Consider the following 21,910-nt stretch of genomic DNA (forward strand, 5'->3'; position numbering starts at 1 on the left):
CGCGGAGTAAATGTCTTGTGAAGCCGATCAATAAAGTCATTGATTGGAATGATGACATTAAAGACGATCAGCATAAAATGCTAATTAGCAGCCGATACCGATGAAGCCGATCAGATCGGTGTAAAGTTGACTGGCAAGAGCATCATTATATTTCATGTTTGCAAGGCATGAAGTTAAAACAGTCAGTCGGTGTTCTACTGTGATATGTTTTCATTTTTACAATTCAGTATTAAAGATTTGTTATTCATATGAATTCATCACAACATTTAGTCCTGGGCTACTTGTTTATCGTTTGTAGTGGCTGTATCCAATGTCGTGTTGGTCAGAGTAAAATGATTTATTTCTTGAATTTAATGAATAATGCTGAAGATAACAAACTTACCCCCAAAATTCGCATTCTAAATTGTAATCACAATTTGTTTTAAAAAACAAACAAACAGAATTAAGAGTATTTTCCCAAATCGTTTTGTCGTGATTGATGACTCGGTTGGTTTAATTGAGCCCACATCATTAAAAGATTATTGACTTCCCAGTGACAAGAACTGGCTAAGTGTGGCTAAAGGTTTAGCCACATGATGTTGTGGCTAACTTCACACGCGTGGCTAAGAGATATTTATACTGTTTAGCCACATTGGCTCAAAGGTTTATGGACCCAGTGCCCTCCCTGAAACACTATAAACACTAGCAACGCTGTCCAAACTCGAGTATACAAAGAATTTTAAAAAACCCACTAAAAACAACAACACAATTTGAATGGAGCCTGGGGGGTTTATGTTTATATTGCTGTCAAACCAAAATCTGAACCACTGCCTGAAACTGTCATGTGGTACAACCAGCCAGCAAGGCTTCAAACATCATCATTTTTGGCTCCTCTGCTAAATGAAGCAGGCCTCGATGCGTGCTTTGCGGAAACGCCATCTCCATTACTCAACACATCTCATAACATCACTACAAAATAGTTTCATCTTTTCATCTAAATATTTAATTTCAGTCTCTGTGTTGATTGACAGTCTTGCATGGCCCTTGTTCCAAAAACATCCAAAGTTCTACTTCTCTGGAGAAGTCCTGTACTTGATGAAATTAAAAAAAGGTCTTTTGCTTTGCAGGGCAACAACAAATAACAAAGTAAAAGAGACAGTGGCTCTGGAACTCAGCTATGTGAACTCTAATCTACAGTTGCTCAAAGAAGAACTCGAGGAGCTTAACAGCAACATGGAAGTTTATCAGACAGACAGGTATTCTACACACACACACACTCACAGGTTGTCAATTCAAAAACAACGTTGCTACTTTCATACCAGATGCGGAAGTTTGTTTCGCTCTGGATCCCTCACATGAATTTGATCGTGGGAGTTGTACACTGAACGCATTTGCTTCATTTGCGCCACATTTAATGCTCCTCCCCAACACAGTCCTCTACCGTGGGTTGTCGGTGCGCTCATATCCCAAGACAGTGTGCTGAGAGCGGGCACGGCTGGTTCCTTTTTCCCTTCCCCTTCCTTTAATTCTTTAAATTACTCCCCTGCCAGCCCCAGACTCAAGCGGCTGCCGACAAAATGCTGAGAGCGGCGGCCATGGCGGCTGGAAGCGTGTCCCGTCTACATGGCTGGCCCTGTGCTCACTATTCTCCACACCGATTAGCTGTCACAACAAAATTTGTGGCTTGTAGTTCTATTCTCCCAACGGCAAGTGAATGGGTGAAGAAGCCAAATTTTTGTGTGCTCGTCCCACTCACGCCATATCAAACGCGTCATACTCATTGCCCATTGACTTTACATGTAATCACGCCGCGTGAAACATCCAATTCGCGTCCGGTGTGAACGCACACGCAGGGTTGCATCTGTCAAACGGGTAAGATAGTCACACAATTCATTTTGCGCTTTTCTTCTCAAACACGCAAAATACTGGCTGGAGGAGATGCAAATGGATGTATTTATTTACCAATCCTGACTCTCAGTAGCACATGGAAGAACCAATAACAGCAACAACAGCCTGGCACCTCCTTATGCTGGTCACACACTGCTGTGGGATGCCATCCCATTCTTTAACGAGCATTTATCTCAAGTCAGCTAACGTGGTTGTGTTGGTAATTTTAGCACAAACAGCATACCAAAGCTGATCCCACAAGTGTCCAGTGAGGTTGAGGTCAGAACGGCTGGAAGGCATCCTCTCCACTCACAAATTCTGGAGGTAGTCTCCAATAAACCCCGCTCTGTGGGGGTGAGCTTTGTCATCTTGGAGGATGAAGTTCGGTCAGTACTAATCGGAGTAGTTCATAGAAGTCTCCTCCTCTTCACTAATAGGAGTCATCATAGTATGAGGAAGGCTCCTCCTCGCCCTCATTGTAGTTTGAGGCCTCTGATGAAAGGTGGGACAGAGTTGCAGGGGCAGTGCCCCTGGCAGGAGTGGGGTTCTTGGAAAGTTGATTATGGTGGTGACAATGAAAGTCCCTGATGAGCCAGTCACTCGAAACGTGATACAGGACCTCCCTTCAAGTTCTGCAGGCCTCTCCCGTGGCAGCGGGAGCAAAGCAGATGGCTAACCCCGGTTGTTGAACTGAGGTGGCGGTGGAGAAAGAGGAGCAGCAGAAAACAGAAGACTCTCCTGGACACCCTTGATTCTGGAGATGTGAAATGTTGGTTGGACCCTCACTAACCTGGGCAATGTGAGTCACTGGGTTGACAACCTTTTGAACCTTGAATGGCCTAATGAACTTGGGTGCCAACTTGTTGGACTCCATCCACAAGGATAGGTCTCGGGTGGACAACTATATTTTCTGGCCGGGTTGTAGGTGGGGGCCTCAGTCCATAGCGCTCAGGAGAGTGGATGAGGGTGGTCCGGGCTTTGCCCCATGTCTGACGGCAGCCTGGGCGGATGGGCAGGAGACCTTTTTCTCCAGAACGTGGAACACTGGAAAGGTGACATCCCAGTGGCAGAGCTGGTCAGTGTTGTGGGCATATTTAACCAACAGCAGCTGTCAGGACTAGGTTGAGGGGTTCTTGGAGACGATGCAGCGTAGAGTCATCTTCATCTCCTGTTTCCTTCTCTTGGTCTCTCTGGAACCTCGATCACAGGCTGACGGTGGCCCCAATGATGCCACAGAGCTCACTCCAGAATCCCAATGTGAACTTGGGTCCCTGGTCATTGGTGAGGAGACATGTTGCAGGACTAGTTTAGTTCTCACCTTAGGCACAGACAAGAAATGGGCTTTCTTGCTTAAGCGGTCAACAATGGTGAGGATAGTTGTGTTGTCGTCAGATGGGGAAGGCCCGTAATGAAGTCCACAGAGGTGTGGGCCCAAGAATGATGTGGGGCAGGGAGGGGGAGCAGGAGGCCAGCGGGGGCTTGGTGTGAGAGCTTGTGCTGACTGTAGACTGGGCAGTGTTGACAAACTCCTACTTATGTGTCCTCTTCAAGGGTGCCCAAGACCCGCTGGAGGAGGACATCACGGGTTCTCTGTATCTCTGGGTGGTAGGCACTCGGTCCAGGCTAGCCCATAGGGGTAGACCTCAACCTCTCCTTAATCTATCAGGTCAAGGTGGCGATCACGCGGAGGGAAAGGAGGATGGGTTTTGCCCCAGCGACAGAATCCTCATCCCTCTGGAACTGGCAAAACAAGGTGTCAGGTTTGACGTTGTGGGACACAGGATGGGCAGAGAAGTGGAAGTGGGTGTAGAATAGGGACTGCCAGGCCTGACGTGGGTTGAGTCTCTTAGCTGTTCAGGTGGTGTTCAGAACGTTCATGGGGTTAGTCCATAACAAAAAGCCAGTGCCACCGCTACTCCAACACCAACTTGACGGCCAGCAGCTCCCTGATTTCAGTGTCATAGTTTCGCTCAGCAGGTGACTGTCAAACACAATATATTTGGATCCCAGAGCAAAACAACAGAAGATGCATGTTTACAGACTTTATTCAACAAAGGGAGCACGCTGACGTGAAAAGATGACTATAAACAGAAAGTGACGTGACAGAAGGGCAACGTGAAAACCATCTAGCGGACCGGTACTTCAATAAGGACGGTGGATGGAGAGCCACAGGAGGAAAGCACTAAAGGAAGCGAGGAGAACAAACTCTAACCTACACAAGGAAGAGAAACAAGAACAGAAAAACAAAGTCGTACTTACTAGAAAAATAGCAGACAAAAACAGCTACTGGCAGGACGGAATGAACGTGGGAACGCGCGAGAATGTAACAAAGCTGGCAAGGTAATCGCAACAAGCGAAGTACAATTTCTCTGCGTTTTCCTCCTGCGTGTGCCATGCTTAAATACACTGCTGATGACAAAATCACCAGAAGCTGCATCGCGAGAGACTCCGCCCACCGACCTGCACCCAGGGTCTGCAACACAACCGAAAATTCCACACACGAAACAAGCAAACAAAACAGGATATGACAGTGACATTTTACAAGAGAAAAAGTAACAAGGGTGGTTTTTTTAACCAAAACCTTTCTCCACACCATTTAAAATTCCACAATACATAATCATGCTCTATTATTTTTTTCACAGTGAGGCTTTGAATGTTCCCATGATCCCACTGGGTTTAAAAGAAACCAAGGAAGTAGACTTCACCATCCCGATACAGGTAAAGCTGGGCTCATTAAAGTCGACGACTGCTTCTTTTATTTACATTCATTCAGTAAATAGCCTGATGATACGTGAAATGGGTTACAGGAATTGCGTTTGCTTTGAAAGCAATTTTGAGGTGCCTAGTACAGTTCCTGATGCACCACTTTTGACTGTACATCGTACATATTTCTTTTCACAATTTGCTAGTAGTACCATGGCATACAATCTGTGTCAAATAATGACGGTGTATTTTTTCCCCATCTATTTTCTTAATGTCAGCTGTAAACACAATTTTATTCCCTTACAGGACTTCATCTGTGAGCACTATGGAGAGGACAGTTTACGCTATAATAATGAGATAAAAGAGTTTATGGACCTCAGACAGGTGAATCTACTTTTAATAGATTCACACATTGTTTTGGTTTTTTTACATGTATAGTCGAATTGAAACTTCAGCTAGAACAATAAGTTATGCACAACAAACTTTAAAATAACCTATGTGTTAAAGCATTTCTTACTCCTTAGAAATATTGTGTGCGTCTCAGAACCAAAAAGCTCTTGAAAATCAGATTTCAATTTGTATTTTTTTGTGTTGTTGTTTTGGTTTCGGTCTAGGCCATGCGTACTCCCAGTCGTAATCAGACTGGTTTGGAGTTACTGATGGAGTACTACAACCAACTGTACTACCTGGATCAGCGGTTCTTTCCGCCACATAGGAACCTGGGTGTGCACTTCCATTGGTAAGACTAAACCACCTTTCTATTAAAAATGATAAAATCTGAACAAGGTGTAAAATTCTATATACACTATGATAGTTAAATAATGAATATTGCACGAAGCACTTTGTTATAGGTCTAAAAATAGTGAATGAATCAAAGGGAGTAAAGTCACCCACCTTGCATCGATTGAATGTGATTCATTTTATGGTGGTCCCACGAAGCATTTCGTGATAGTGATGTTTCCTAAAATAGAATTCAGTTAAGCACATCTGCCTCACAGTTCTGAGGACCGGGGTTCAAATCCCGGCCCCGCCTGTGTGGAGTTTGCATGTTCTCCCCTGTGCCCTGCGATTGGCTGGCGACTAGTTCAGGGTGTACATGGCCTCTCGCCCGAAGATGGCTGGGATAGGCTCCAGCACGCCTGCGACCCGAGTGAGGAGAAGCGGAACGGAAGATGAATGAATGAATAATTCAGTTATATTGCGTGCCATTTGTGATTTGTAGAATAAAATTATTCGAATGAAGGCAATTCAGATGTAAAAACAATAGCCAATGAAAGATAACACTTCTTAAGCCCCCCTGTAGTCCACTGCACACACAGCACTGCAATTCTCTACACTGTAATACACATTTATTGTGAAATAACAGCTGTACAATTTAGTCAAAAGGCGAACAGAAATCCTTTTTATGAGATGCTTAACTTCATTTCGAGAGCACTTTAACGACTGCAGCTCTTCCAGTGTTGTAAACAAAATATAGAACACAATCATTAAAATAGGAGGAATAATACTCAATAAATTAGAATAGTGTCCAAAGCTTAATTTAGTTAGGTTGATAAATTCAAAAAAATAATCTCACAGAGAAGCATTACACACTCTCAGAATGAAATAGTTCATGAATTTATTTTCAGCCCCAATTCCAATGAAGTTGGGACGTTGTGTTAAACATAAATAAAAACAGAATACAACGATTTGCAAATCATGTTCGACCTATATTGAATTGAATTGAAAACTACTCCATTAAAGATATATAATGTTCAAACTGATCAACTTTGTGGGTTGGCATTGTCCTGCTGAAATAAGCAGGGGCGTCCACGAAAAAGACGTTGCTTAGATGGCAGCATAGGTTTCTCCAAAAACCTGGATGTACCATTCAGCATTCATGGTGCCTTCACAGATGTGTAAGTTAGCCATGCCATTGGCACTAACACAGCCCCACACCATCACAGATGCTGGCTTTTGAACTTTGCGTCCATAACGGTCCGGATGGTTCTTTTCCTCTTGGGCCCGGAGGACACGACGTCCACAACTCAGCTTCGTCTTCTTGACTTGGCGAAGCTCGTTTTCCCGCTTCCTCCACTTGCGAACCATGGATTCGTTGATCTTGAATTCTCTCGCGGCTGCTCGATTCCCACGTTCCTCCGCGTAACTGATAGCTCGCAGTTTAAACTGTGCTTCGTAAGCGTGTCTCTTCGTAGGTGCCATTTTCGGGGGTCCTTAGCCAAACTGATGTTGTTTTGCACAATACTGTATATTCAATAGGATAATATCACATAACTGGTAGACATAATATTAGGAAAGTTTTTTTTAAATGATGGTTTCAACTAAATGAAATGACAACGCCTACTCTTAACTGCATTTGAATTTCGAAATGTCATTTGTGTCTCAGGTACGACTCTCTGACAGGAGTTCCATCATGTCAGCGTGCAATAGCCTTTGAGAAGGGAAGCGTGTTGTTCAACATCGGTGCTTTGTACACACAAATCGGAGCACGACAGGATCGTTCCACGACAGCTGGCATAGATCGAGCTATAGATGCATTTCAGAGAGCTGCAGGTACTTAAACAAAAGCTTAACAGCCAAATATATTTATTTGTATATATATATATATATATATATATATATATATATATATTATTTGTACTTGAATTGCATTCATTTGGGGTTGCAGCACACAACTAGTAATAATTGTAACCACAGATTTGTCAGATGAGATGTTCTAAAAAAGATTGTTTTCCTTAATGCAGTACAGTATTGGAAAATGCTTATGCTTGATCAAATTACTGTTTATTGTGTGATTATCTTTAGTGTTGGCATCGATTTCCATGTCCTTTGTATGCATGTTTTTAGGTGCATTTAATTATCTGAAAGAGAATTTCTCCAACGCACCAAGTCTAGACATGAGTGGGCCAGCGCTATGCATGCTGGTACGGCTAATGGTGGCCCAGGTGCAGGAGTGTGTCTTTGAATGTATTACACTCACCACACAGGACACACATTTCATTTCTCTGCTGCGCCTGGCACAAGAGGCTGCACGGGTGAGTGTACGTCTGTAGTTGAGCTCTCGTGTCACTTTGGGGATGGGAGATAATTACTAAGTACGTTCACGTGTGTCCTGTAGGTGTCAGATGTCTACCTGCTAGTGCAACAGACTATGTCACAGCCGCTGATGAAAGACTATGTACCATTTTCGTGGGCGTCTGTGGTTCAGGTCAAATCTGAACATTTCCGTGCTCTCTCACACTACTTTGCTGCGGTTGCACTCTGTGACCACATGTGTAAGTAGCACCAACTCACGCAGGATATTTCATTCCTATTTTGTGTTTGTTTGTAACCAAGCATTGGTTGCAGTGCACACACACACACACACGTTTTCTTGGATTATAACACAAAACCCATTCATTTATGATCTAATTATCAAAAATACAAAATTCTCAGGGGTTATGAAATGTGATTGATTTTGAACGTTTTTAAATGATAAATCAAATCAACAGCTGGGTATCACTTAAATTTTACAGCTGAGAAGGCATGAGCTATGAATGCAAGATGTCAATGCAACATGCTGTGGCAAATTGTGTTATCACAGTGAACCTTCTAATGATACAATTGAAACCAGATTTTCAGATACACTATTTGAAAAGACATACACGTACACTTTATTTTCTTCACTGAGATAAAATCAGACTAAACTTTTACTTTTTTTTTGCTCAATTAAGATAGCTAAAATTATTTCAATTTGCTAAATGCCAGAATGAGCTTATTATTATTATTATTTTTTTTAAGAAAAGCAAATTTATTTATATAGCGCATTTCATACACAAATGCAGCCCTATGGGGGGCACAAGTCAGTGCAAACTGTAAGCCGGTCCCAAGACCGGATAAATGCAGAGGGTTGCGCCAGGAAGGGCATCCGTCTTAAAACCTTGTCGAACAAATATGAGCGTTCATCCAAAGAATTCCATACCGGATCGGTCGTGGCCCGGGTTAACAACGTCCGCCACCGGCGCCGTCAACCTGCGGGGCGCCGTTGGAAATTCAGCTACTGCGAGTCGAAGTCAAAGAAGAAGAAGAGGTGGAAAGCGGGTTCTTCGGCAGAAAGAGAAGAGGAAAACACAGAGCCTCGAACTGAATGTGGGGACTTTGAATGTTGGGACTATGACAGGAAAATCTCGGGAGTTGGTTGACATGATGATGAGGAGAAAGGTTGATATATTGTGTGTCCAGCAGACCAGGTGGAAAGGCAGTAAGGCTAGAAGTTTAGGGGCAGGGTTTAAATTATTTGACCATGGTGTAGATGGGAAGAGAAATGGAGTCGGGGTTATTTTATAGGAAGAGTTGGCTAAGAATGTCTTGGAAGTGAAAAGAGTATCAGATCGAGTGATGAGGCTGAAAGTTGAAATTGAGGGTGTTATGTGTAATGTGATTAGCGGCAATGCCCCACGCGTAGGATGTGACCTAGAGGTGAAAGAGAAATTCTGGAAGGAGCTAGACGAAGTAGTTCTGAGCATCCCAGACAGAGAGAGTCGTAATTGGTGCAGATGGTAATGGACATGTTGGTGAAGGTAATAGGGGTGATGAAGAAGTGATGGGTAAGTACGGCATCCAGGAAAGGAACTTGGAGGGACAGATGGCGGTAGACTTTGCAACAAGGATGCAAATGGCTGTAGTGAAGACTTTTTTTTTTTTTTTTCAGAAGAGGCACGAACATAGGGCGACCTACAAGGGAGAAACAAGCAGGTGGATTACATCTTGCGCAGACGATGTAATCTGAAGGAGGTTCCCAACTGTAAGGTAGTGGTAGGGGAGAGTGTGGCGAGACAGCATAGGATGGTGGTGTGTAAGCTGACTCTGGTGGTGGGGAGAAAGATTAGGAAGACAAAGGCAGAGAAGAGAACCATGTGGTGGAAGCTGAGACAGGACGAGTGTTGTGCAGCTTTTCGGGAAGAGGTGAGACAGGCTCTCGGTGGACGGGAGGAGCTTCCAGAAGACTGGACCACTGCAGCCAAGGTGATCAGAGAAGCAGGCAGGAGAGTACTTGGTGTATCTTCTGGCAGGAAAGGAGAGAAGGAGACTTGGTGGTGGAACCTCACAGTACAGGAAATCAGATGGGAAGGATGTGTAGCAGGTTAGGGTGATTAAGGATAGAGATGGAAATATGTTGACTGGTGCCAGTAGTGTGCTAGCTAGATGGAAAGAATACTTCGAGGAGTTGATGAATGAGGAAAATGAGAGTAGAAGAGGCAAGTGTGGTGGACCAGGAAGTGGCAATGATTAGTAAGGGGGAAGTTAGAAAGGCATTAAAATGGATGACATTTTTCATCCTAATGACATTCCTGTGGAGGTATGGAAGCATTGAGGAGAGGTAGCTGTGGAGTTTTTGACCAGCTTGTTCAATAAAATTCAAGTGCATGAGAAGATGCCTGAGGAATGGAGGAAAAGTGTGCTGGTGCCCATTTTTAAGAACAAAGGGGATGTGCAGAGCTGTGGCAACTGTAGAGGAATAAAGTTGATGAGCCACACAATGAAGTTATGGGAAAGAGTAGTGGAGGCTAGACTCAGGACAGAAGTGAGAATTTGCGAGCAACAGTATGGTTTCATGCCTCGATAGAGTACCACAGATGCATTATTTGCCTTGAGGATGTTGATGGAAAATTACAGAGCAAGGTCAGAAGGAACTACATTGTCTTTGTAGATCTAGAGAAAGCCTATCACAGACTGGAAAGCAGAGGAATGAAGATGAGCCGAAAGTAAGACAGAATACATGTTCATGAATGAGGTACGGATTAGAGACAGTGGCGCTGAAGAGACAACAGGAAGCAGAGCTGGAGGTGGCGGAAATGAAGATGTTGAGGTACGCTCTCGGAGTGACTAAGTTGGATAAAATTAGAAATGAGAGGGTATCAGAGGGAGAGCAAAGGTTCGATGTTTTGGAGTCAAAGTTAGAGAGGGTAGACTTCGATGGTCCAGAGGAGAAATAGTGAGTATATTGGTAGAAGGATGATGAGGATGGAGCTGCCAGGCAAGAGAGCTAGAGGAAGACCAAAGAGAAGGTTGATGGATGTCGTGAGGGAAGACATGATGGCAGTTGGTGTTCGAGAGGAGGATGCAGGAGATAGACTTACATGGAAAAGGATGGCGCGCTGTGGCGACCCCGAACGGGACAAGCCGAAAGGAAACGATGGAAGAAGAAGCGCATTTCATACACAAGGTAAATCAATCGGCTTTACATGATTAGAAGCATTTAAAAACAAAGAACGAAATACAGCTTATAAACATTTAAAACAAAGACAATAAAATTAAAGTACAATTAAAACAGCGTACAGTGCAAGAAATATCATTTAAAAGTGAAGATGCTCTAAAAAGCATGGGAAAAAAGAAGCGTTTTTAACCTGGACTTAAAAACGTTCACACGTGGGGCTGACGTCACTTCTGTTGGCAACTTGTTCCATTTGTGTGCAATATTTGTGTGTAATATAATAGCTAAATGCTGCTTCACCATGTTTGCTTTGGACTCTGTGCTCCACTATTTGACCTGAGTCTGTCCATCTCAGAGCCCTTCTGGGTTTATATTCCGTTCGCATTTCTTTCATGTATTCAGGACTTAAGCCATTTAGTGATTAATAGACCAGTAGCAGAACTTTAAAATCTATTCTAAAGCTGACTGGAAGCCAGTGTAAAGACTGTAGAATTCGAGTAATATGCTCTGACCTCTTCAATGCTCTTTTCGGGGAGTCCAGTCACAAGACAATTACAATAGTCAAGTCTGTTTGCGATAAAAGCATGGATGAGCTTATCCTGCTCTGCTTGACACATGCAAGCCTTCCCTCTGGATATGTTCTTCAGATGGTAGAAGGCAGTTTTAGTAATTGATTTGATATAACTGTTGAAAGTCTATCAGTACACCAAGGTTTCGGACTTGGGCTTTGGTTTTGAAAGAGAGTGACTCCAGGTATTTACTAACAGCAATTCCTCTTTTCTTTATTGCCAAAAACAATTATCTCAGTTTTGTTGTGGTTTAATAGAAGAACAATTTGGCTAATCCAGTTATTATAGATTTATATATATAGATTTTAGACAATTTTTCATGACTTTCTTCAAAGTCAGAAGTTTGCATACAGTACGATTACTATGCATTTAAACAAATTGTAAAAATCTGGATGATGATGTAATTTATTTGGAAGCCTCTGATAGATTTGTTGACAACATTTGAATTAATTATTTGAACTAGGTACTCCTGAAACACAATGCACCTTTTTAACATCATGGGAAAGTCAAAAGAAATCAGAGTATTGTGGTCTTGCACAAGCCTGGTTCATCCTTGGATGCAATTTCCAGATTCCTGAAGGGGGCCACGTGAGACAAAATGTTTCTTTTTATATAGTACTGTACGTAAACGTCTGGTTTCAGCTGGAGATAGGGAACAAAATGCTGCAGTTTCCTTCGTCAATAATGCTGTTGACAACATTTGTATACAGTACTCTGTAGCATATCGAGGTTTGGGATAAAACATAATTTATTTGAAAAATAAATTTGTCGAAGGTGAACGCCTGCGAGGGGAAGTGCCGACCGCCTCTTAATACTACTTTTTTTTATAACTAGGATTATTTGTGGTTTTAATCCTGGAGGAGTAAAAGATTAATTATTGGATCTCAGATAGGGAAACTGGTTTCTTGTTTTGCATTGTCACGCACACCCTGTTTAATCCTTGCAATGAGTGTTTCAATTCTATGTGGGTGTCCTGAGAGCATTTAGTATTTGCAATATGGCATTTGTGCTGTGTGGGGTGAAACGTCTCATCCGGTTCAGTGAACAAACAGATTTGACATCAGACATTCAAATTCGAAGAAATACAATCACTAGGAACACTGGTGTGGTGGTAGACACTGGGAGCATTCATGCAAAGTTCTTAAAATGTCCCACAACATTCGAATTCGATGAAGCTTGTCCCGAGTGTTGTCGCCGTTGACAGTAACCCTCCACCCCCAGTGGGTGTCGCTGGTGTGTTATCCATTGTCTCAGAGGTCTTGAGTTGCATTTCAAAGGGAAAATGGTCCTTGGAACTTTTATCTTGGTATGCGGGACCAGCGGATTTTCAAACTTTTCGGGTCGATATCTTCAGCCCTGCACATCTTTTGATGACTGGCAGCCCAGGTTTCTGGGGTAACTATTAATTCTTTTAAAGTTTGGGTGAGAAGTCAGGTTTTCTAGTCTCCGCTTTGATGAGCTCCTTCAGACTGGCTGGCAATTCATTTAGCATCTGTGTGAGATAAACCAGGCATCCCCGTGACCGTGTGTCTCGGCGGGGGAGTGGTTACAGGAATGCAGCCCAGTCCAAGATTGGGGGTCATGGTGCCATCTGGTGAGAGCATGTCCGTTACAATTGTATCTTCTCTGCTTTTCTTTGTGGCTGAGTTCAGTAAATTGTATTCCAGCAATGCACGTAGCAGAGGTATACCAACTTTTCTCCCTTAAACCACACAATTTCATATCAGACTCTCTGTTATTAAATTACTTTCACTTGCACCACCTTTCAAAATATTTTCTTAATAATTCCATGTTCTTTTTTTTTTTCTTCTTCAACATGTCCATCAAGATTTGAAGAAGAATTGCCTGTATTGAAAAACTGCCTGTTCTGCCAGATGTCATTATGTTAATCATAACATTGAGATGAATGTTCACAGACATAACAAACAATCTGTAGAGTGGAACTGTACTTTATTATATTGTGTGTCTGCAGGGTCACATTATGAATTTGGACTGTGAACCTTGACTTTTGTGCACTACAATATATTTTACATCAAGAGCTTAGTTATAGGCTGTTCCTAGTCATTTTGACATTGTAAGGTGGATACAAAAATATTTCCCCTCACAAGCACAGTGTGTTGACAAGGGATTGGTTCTTTGGTTTTCTTTGCTACCACATTTTTATTGTTTGTTATGAGTGCTCCCATGTGAAACAGTGCATTAATGCTCAAAACTAACTAGTGATGCACCGAAGTTTCAGTCGCAGAAATGTTTTCAGCAGAAAATACCCGACACCACACCCTACACTCACAGTTCGATAATCACATATTCTCAACCATAAATTTGACATAAGAATGAGTAATATCTATAGTGACGATGACTCGGTTGTCACTGCAAGCCACCCCACCCCACCACAACCACCAACTTGATAAACTCCATTCTCCCTATGGTTGCTGTGCGAGACGGCCACGAAGTGACACCTGCTGGACCTTAAACGAATTAGCAGCTTCCCGTCAAATCTGGATTCCAGTCTTCAAAGTCTCCTTTCTTTCTTTTGACGATAGCGACGAAAAGGTTGGGAGATCCTCTCTCGAATAACACCAATCGGGGACAGATTGACAACGATAGATTTATTATTTGGATATTCCACAGATTGAACTATTACTCCCGGACGTTGAGTTGTGTTTAATCACCGTCTTTTCAGGAACGCAAATACGGCAATGAACTATTTGCTTAATATTAAAACATACATGCAACGCGCTGCCAAACGCACACTGGGAGCAATTGCTAGGACACAGGCTGGCGTTTGAGAGTTACTGCAATGTGGACTTCCATTCGGGGTTTCGTTAACTGAAGATAAAATGTCTGCTTTGATATTTCACGAACTGCATAAATATTCAAAATTTATGCTTTGATGTCTATGTCATTGTGTCAACTTTACAGGTCCAGCTGCAAGACTTGAACTGTTTGTTTTGATTCAAAGCCAAACAGCATGAAATGTGATTGAAAAATAAGCAATTGAGCTGCCAAGCCTAAGTTTAAACAATCATTCTATGTGCTTGATCGATGAGTAAGAGTACAAAGTTGGGAGTGTTTTATATATGATTTTTACACCATTTTTATGGCTTAATTGTAGACTAAAATTCAAGTCGATGGGCGTGGTCTTCTCCAATTCCCTTTTTTGCACACGCCTCCTGGGTATTTAGCCTTTGACTCCTGCCTCTTCTTGCTCTGTTGTGACTTGCTCTCTTGTGTCCTGCTTCTCTGCTGTCCTTGCTGGCTAATCTCGCCAGCCACTGGGTGGCTTCAGCCAACACCCTCCCCCTTTCTTTTCCTTTGTCCTCCGGTGGCTCTGGTGCCACCGCGTGCGCCTTCCTCAACTAAGAAGCTGTTGGAATGTCTACTAGTTCTAGTTTGCATTGATCGGTAGCGCCTACCTGAGGGAAGGAGCTGGAAGAGCTGGTGACCGGGATGCGGAGGGTCAGAGAGGATTTTGCACCCTCTTGTCTTAGTTCTGGCAGTGTGCAAGTCCTCAATGGTGGGTAGGGGGTACCGACAATCCTTTCAGCAGTTTTGAGTGTCCGTTGCAGTCGGAGTTTGTCCTTTTTTGTAGCAGCACCAAACCAGACTGTGATGGAAGAACACAGGTCTGATTCGATGACCGCTGTGGAGAACTGTCTCAGCAGCTCCGGTGGCAGGCCGTGCTTTCTCAGAAAGTGCAGGAAGTACATGCTCTGCTGGGCCTTTTTGAGGACGGAGTTGATGTTGGTAAGCCCACTTCAGGTCCTGAGAGACTGTAATACCCAGGAACTTGAAGGTCTCGACGGTTGACACAAGGCAGCTGGACAGCATGAGGGGCAGCTATGGCGAAGGATGCCTCCTGAAGTCCACGATCATGTCTACAGTCTTGAGCGTGTTCAGCTCCAGGTTGTGTCGGCCGCACCACAACTCCAGCCGCTCCGGTTCCTGTCGATATGCAGCCTCGTCCCCGTCCTTGATGAGGCCGATGACAGTGATGTCATCTGCAAACTTCAGGAGTTTGACTTGTTGCTGTTTGGCTTCTAGTTTGATTTGGACAAGTAAATGAGTAAGCTTGAATCAAATTTTTATTGATATTGATTTTATATTGATTTTAGTGATTTATTTATCAGTGTGACAATCTTGGTGGGACTTTCAGAAAGTCCCAATCAATACGACAATCTTGACACGTTAACACAGCTTGGAGGTAACTTAACTCAAGACCTCGTCCCTGGTTATGCAGAATCTGTCAAAGATGCTAACCTTGAAGTCCTCAATGGGAAAATCCCATTACTAAAACCAAAATTCGCAGACCAAAACACAGTTCGACAATTAGACCTCGACAGTCTCCGACCATGTCCTGTGACTCACTGAATGACTCCAGCGACCTGTCAAACAAAAAAGGCAAACAGCCATTTTGGAGTCTTTTAGGTATTCTAACCGTTAATGACACATCAAAAATTTTTACTTGACAATCACACTTGAACGTACGTTCCAATACGACGGACTCGTGGATACTGCAGCAGACATCACGGTCATGTCCGAGGACGTGTTTGACTTACTGTGTGACAACTTACAGCAGGAGGGTCGGACTCTCAACCGCCAACACTGCGAAATGACAGTTCAACCCTTTGCCCTAGTTAACACCAAATTAGACTCGTGTCGTTACATTGGACAATAGGGCCACATTCCAGAATTCATCCTGTGTTCATGTCAACTGTCAAATCAGTACCTTTGCTCATTGGACAAGATCTGTCTGAGATACCTGTCGTTTCATGCCATTAATTGACGTTACTAGGCGCGAGATTTATGCACAGGTGCGGAGACCCCTGCGAAGGCCAGAACACACAAGAGAAACCACCCACAGTGCTACACTCTGAGCCTCCTGGATGCGCCGCCTCTCCCAAAACCGCAGCCAGATTGCATCTTTACAAAAGGGGGTATACACCGGTAACGCCGACGATGTCCACCAGTGGCCGCCCTCGTGACACTGGCCATTCTTTCAAGCTTTTGAGACCACAGGACCCCAAGCAAAGTGCACCTCAGTGCCATTTTTACCTACCCTGCCCACCCTTTTGTTTCCCAGGCAACGCCTTGGACCCGACTCTTCTGTTGCACCTGCAATGACCACATGGGATGTGCATTTCCTTCTGTGCGGGTTCCCAGCCTTTCTCTTGCCCTCTGTGTTGTTCGTGATATTGAAAGTGCCTGCTTTTCGTTTGATCTTTCTGTGGCTCGCCTTCGGCCGCCACTCTTTCAATTCTTCCTTTCTGCGTGCCAATATTCCAAATGTATGCCTTGACGTCTGTGTCTATGTGTCAACTTTACAGGTCCAGCTGCAAGACTTGAACTGTTCGTTTTGATTTGAAGTCAAACAGCATGAAATGTGATTGAAAAATAAGCAATCGATCTGCCAAGACTAAACTTTAAACAATCATTCTATGTGCTTGATCTATGAGTAAGAGTACAAAGTTGGGAGTATTTTATATTAATATATGATTTTTACACCATTTTCGTGGCTTAATTGTAAAAATCAAGTTGATGGGCGTGGTCTTCTCCGGTTCCCTCTTGGACATGCCTGCAGGGTATTTAACCTTTGACTCCCACCTCTTCTCGCTCTCCTGTGTCCTGCTTCTCTGCTGTCCTTGCTGGCTAATCTTGCCAACCACTGGGTGGCTTTGGCACTGGGTGATTTAAAAGTACATGAATAAAATAAATCATTATAGTAAAATATAACCTTTATTCGTCCTACAATGGGGAAATTTGCATCATTTCAGCAGCAGTAGTAGCTACAGGAAATGAAAAAAGAGGATGCAAGAGAAAACATTTGGCTGCAAATGTATACGGTATTACAAGGTTGATGCAATAAACAAACAATAACAAAGATGAACTTTTTTTTACGATAATAAATCAAATTTGCATGTCGCAATGAATTATGAGAGACATGTTGCTGTTCCATCATCATGCTAGCTACGACGAGCCCAAAGGGAGCGTGGAGATCCATCCATCTATTTTCCATACCACTTATCCTCACTACGGTCGCGAGCGTGCTGGAGCCCATCCCAGCTGACTCTGGGTGAGAGGTGGGGTAGACCCTGAAATGGTCGCCAGCCACTTGCACCGCACATAAACAACAAACAAACAAACATTCACACCTACGGGCAATTTGGAGTCCTACCATGCATGTTTTTGGGATGTGGGAGGAAACCGGAGTACCTGGAGAAAACCCATGCAAGCACGGGGAGAACATGCAAACTCCACACAGGCGAGGCCGGATTTGAACCCAGGTCCTCAGAACTGTGAGGCAGATGTGCTAACCAGTTGTCCACCGTGCCGCTCTAATGGAGATCCGGGAAAAAAAAAATATATATATATATATATATATATATATGAAGTGAGTACGGAAAGTATTCAGATCCCCTGTCATTTTTCACTATGTTGTTATGCAGTCTCTTGCCAGAATCATTTAAGTAAAAAATGTCCCTCATTCAGGTCCACACAGCACCCCATATTGACAGAAAAAAACGGAATTGTTGAAATTTTTGCAGATTTATGAAAAAAACAAAAACTGAAATATCACACAGCCATAAGTATTCAGACACTTTGCTCAGTATTTAGTAGAAGCACCCTTTTGAGCTAATACAGCCATGAGTCTTTTTTGGGAATGATGCAATAGGTTTTTCACACCTGGATTTGGGGATCCTCTGCCATTCTTCCTTGCAGATCCTCCCCAGTTCTGTCAGGTTGGATGGTTGGACAGCCATTTTCAGGTCTCTCCAGAGATTCTCAATTGGGTTGAAGTCAGGGGTCTGGCTGGGCCATTCAAGAACAGTCATTGAGTTGTTCTGAAGACACTCCTTCGTTATTTTCGCTGTGTGCTTTGGGTCATTGTCTTGTTGGAAGGTGAACCTTCAGCCCAGTCTGAGGTTCCTGAGCACTCTGGAGAAGGTTTTCGTTCAGGATATTCATATACTTGACTGCATCTCTGTAGCTCAGCCACAGTGATCTTTGGGTTCTTCTTCACCTCGCTCACCAAGGCTCTTCTCCCCCGAATGCTCACTTTAGCCAGACGGCCAGCTCTCGGAAGGGTTGTGGTCTTCCCAAACATCTTCCATTTAAGTTTATGGAGGCAACTGTGCTCTTAGGAACCTTAAGTGAGGCAGATTTTTTTTTTTTGTCACCTTGGCCAGATCTATGCCTTGCCACTTCTGTCTCTGAGCTCTTCAGGCAGTTCCTTTGACCTCATGATTCTCATTTGCTCTGACATGCACTGTGAGCTGTAAGGTCTTATATAGACAGGTTTGTGGCTTTCCTAATCAAGTCCAATCAGTATAATCAAACATAGCTGGACTCCAATGAAGGTGTAGAACAATCTCAAGGATGATCAGAGGAAATTGACAGCCCCCGAGAAAAATATGAGTGTCACAGCAAAGCGTCTGGATACTTATGAGTGTGTGATATTACAGTTTTTCTTTTTTTGATAAATCTTCAAAACTTTCACCAATTTTGTTTTTGTTCTCTCAATATGGCATGTTTTGTGTACATTAATGAGGGAAAAAATGAACTTAAATGATTTTAGCAAATCGCTGCAATATAACAATTTAAGGGTTCTGAATACTTTCCGTACCCACTTATATATTTTCCAAATATGGAAATTCAGACAAAATGTAATGAATGATGTGATTTTTATGGGTTGGCAACTGTACAGTCATAGCCATATATGCAAATTTATTAATAAGTGGCATAGTTTATAATTAATAATTGGCAGGTTTGATTTATTTTTATATTTTAATTAATGTAAAGCGCTTTGTGTTGCATTTTTGTATGAACAGCACTTGGAAATCGGTTTCTGTCAAGAGTTTTCATTTCGGCGCATCACGATAACCAACCTCTGGAAATCATTTGCGGAATTATTAATGTAGCATTGTTCTATGGAAATGGTAATATTTATATTTTTATACCATTTTAGTGTCTGAAGAAGTCAACGAGGAAGCAGAAAAGGTCTTTCTCCAATTCTATGTCAGCACACCTGCAGGGCCGCCACTGCGTCAGATTATAAGAGACGGAGAAAAAAGACGAAGGTTTGGTGAGTTCAATATATCAGCGGTAAACGTTTTGTCACTTCGTCCATTCATTCCACCGTAAGAAAAAGGGGGGATTGCTGTTTAAGTCCACGATGTCACAGAAATTGTAAAACTGTGGAAACTGCAATATTTCAGAACCAAGACTGTAAAAAACTAATGCTTGCAGGTTCAAAGAAGAACATTTCTATTGCACGATATACAACTGAATTTCACAATAATCCGTTCCCCCTGTATACAATGGGTACGGAAAAGTATTAAGACTCCCTTAAATTTTTCACTCTTTGTTATATTGCAGCCATGTACATTACTCTGTAACAAAGTACTCCTACTAAATTATTTTCGAAGGTAAAGCCCACCTGCGTCATGCAGTGATGAAACATGAAGAAGCAATGCGGGTCCATAGTCTGTGTAAAATCTTAAGGAAGATGGACATACTGCAAGATGTACTAACAGTGACACACAAACGCTCACTGGACAAATACTCTGAGCTGGACCAAGAGGACGATTTTGACGAAACTGTAGAGGCACCAGAGATCCAGTGTAAGTCTAAAATTGGGCAGCACTACTCTCCGCTGCGTTCCAAATTATTATACAAATGATATTTTTCTCAGAATTTCCTTAATCAATACAAATGACTTATCATTTTCAAGTCAACAACCCATTTCATTCAAATGTTTTTGAACAAACCTCCCAATGATGAATAAAATACTTAAAATGCACTGCTCCAAATTATTATGCACAACAGAGTTTCAAGATATTTGAGAGTTTTTGAAGAACTGAAAATAGTCATTGATTGAATTTAGCAGCATTCAGGTCAACATCATAAGTCAAGTTTAATTTTGACACAGGACCCTTATTTAAAAGCATCTTCACAATTCTTACATTTATCTTGTGAATTTCTGAGTTTCTGCTTGAATTTCTTAGAGATGTTGCATTGTCATGCTTGAAGATGATTTTGTAAATGAAAGCGTTTTTCTTTTGGTACCATGGAAGAAAGTGGTCAGTCAGAAAGTCCACATACTTTTCAGAAGTCAATTTCGCACCTTCATGGATCCTAAAAGGGCTGACAAGCCCTTATGGTTTTGAATAAAATAGCTTTTGATTTCAGTCAATATGACCTTATAATGCTGCAAATTCAATAAAAGACTATTTTCAGTTCTTTAAAACTTGTCAGGTCTTGAAACTCTGTTGTGTGTAATAAATTGGAAGAGTGCATTTTAAGCTTTTTATTTAAAAAGCTAAAATACTCTAACGGATACTCCCTACCAGATATATGTGACTGAAGGCGCACCAAAAACTGATGACCTATGCATTTCTACCCCTGAACGCTCAGCCAGCAGACCAGGCCTCCAAAACCAACGAGCATCTATCTTAACTGAAGTGGATCCGTAAAACTAGATAAAGATCCCTTCACTGCCGTCAGGGGACTTCGCGATAACAAAGACCTTTCAGTGTGGACAGCCATTGGTTAATTCATTCATCTTCCGTTCCGCCTATCCTCACGAAGGTCGTGGAGTGTGGACAGCCAAATAACCGGATATCTGGGGGCCTCATGACCTGATGTGGAAATTCTGAATAATTGAAGACAATGGATTTATTAGTTAACCGGCCGCCCCATGAACCCGCCAGAGGCCCTTTGTTGACATTCTTAACCTCCAATAGGACCTCTCCCACCGGACTCTCTCGGGTCAATAGTGGCACATGAGTGGTACTAAAGAGTCACTGTAAGCCAAATTTCAATGACGAAAATACTGAGTGTGTTAAATTGCTGCTCTCAAACAGACAAACCCTGCATAAATGTTCTCAGTGTTATATCGTGATATCAATGTCATTAATGACTGTTTCTTCTTACACACGTATGCTGTCAAGTCTGTTTGAAAAGAACGATATGATTGTGTTTTACCTCAGACGATACGAAAGGTTACATCATTGACATCAACTGTACCTGCTCCACCAAACAAAATGTGAAACAATCATTGCATATGCATACCGTTATGTGTGAGACAATGCAAAAGCTGGGAAATATTTTTATTTTAAGATATACTGGGTTTTAGCCCACAGATAAACTTAGGGTGAAATTCAATAGTAGAGGTGTGGTCTATTGTCCCACGCTGGTCTTTTGACCCCTCCCTAAAGGTACAAAAGTAGCAACTCTTCTCCTCATCTCTCTTTCTCTTGTTTTCCTGCTACGCACAAACCTTGGCACCGGCCAACCCTCCCCCCTTTCCCTGTTTGTCCCCACGTGGACCGCGATGAAGGCTGTCTTACGAGAAGCCTGCAATGCTGCTTCTGTTTTTTTCCCAGCCGGGACTTGTTCGCACTGCCCCAGGAGAGACACACTCCTGGCATTACCACAAGTTACCCTCGCAGTCTAGCGCAAGAGCGTGGCCACCAACAAGTACAAGTTCGTGCATAACAATTTGGGGTGAACCTGTAATTTTCGCAGTCAAGTCCCTCTGCATCTGTTCCCTGAATTTCCCTGTAGTTTTCATTAAATT

General features: G+C 42.7%; 1 protein-coding gene across 5 annotated transcripts in view; it reads left to right on the forward strand.

Annotated features, from left to right (window-relative positions):
- Positions 1 to 21,910, forward strand: part of rhpn1 (rhophilin, Rho GTPase binding protein 1) — a 58,484-nt gene that overhangs the window by 16,107 nt on the left and 20,467 nt on the right. For all 5 annotated transcript variants that reach the window (XM_061683487.1, XM_061683488.1, XM_061683489.1 and 2 more), the window contains exons 4-12: positions 1,107 to 1,235; positions 4,509 to 4,584; positions 4,876 to 4,953; positions 5,184 to 5,308; positions 6,956 to 7,122; positions 7,417 to 7,604; positions 7,688 to 7,844; positions 19,298 to 19,414; positions 19,758 to 19,952. In XM_061683487.1, coding sequence (XP_061539471.1) covers positions 1,107 to 1,235; positions 4,509 to 4,584; positions 4,876 to 4,953; positions 5,184 to 5,308; positions 6,956 to 7,122; positions 7,417 to 7,604; positions 7,688 to 7,844; positions 19,298 to 19,414; positions 19,758 to 19,952 — 1,232 coding nt within the window. The remainder of the gene's footprint in view (positions 1 to 1,106; positions 1,236 to 4,508; positions 4,585 to 4,875; positions 4,954 to 5,183; positions 5,309 to 6,955; positions 7,123 to 7,416; positions 7,605 to 7,687; positions 7,845 to 19,297; positions 19,415 to 19,757; positions 19,953 to 21,910) is intronic.

Source organism: Phycodurus eques, chromosome 8 (assembly GCF_024500275.1).
Source record: "Phycodurus eques isolate BA_2022a chromosome 8, UOR_Pequ_1.1, whole genome shotgun sequence".
NCBI lineage: Eukaryota > Metazoa > Chordata > Actinopteri > Syngnathiformes > Syngnathidae > Phycodurus > Phycodurus eques.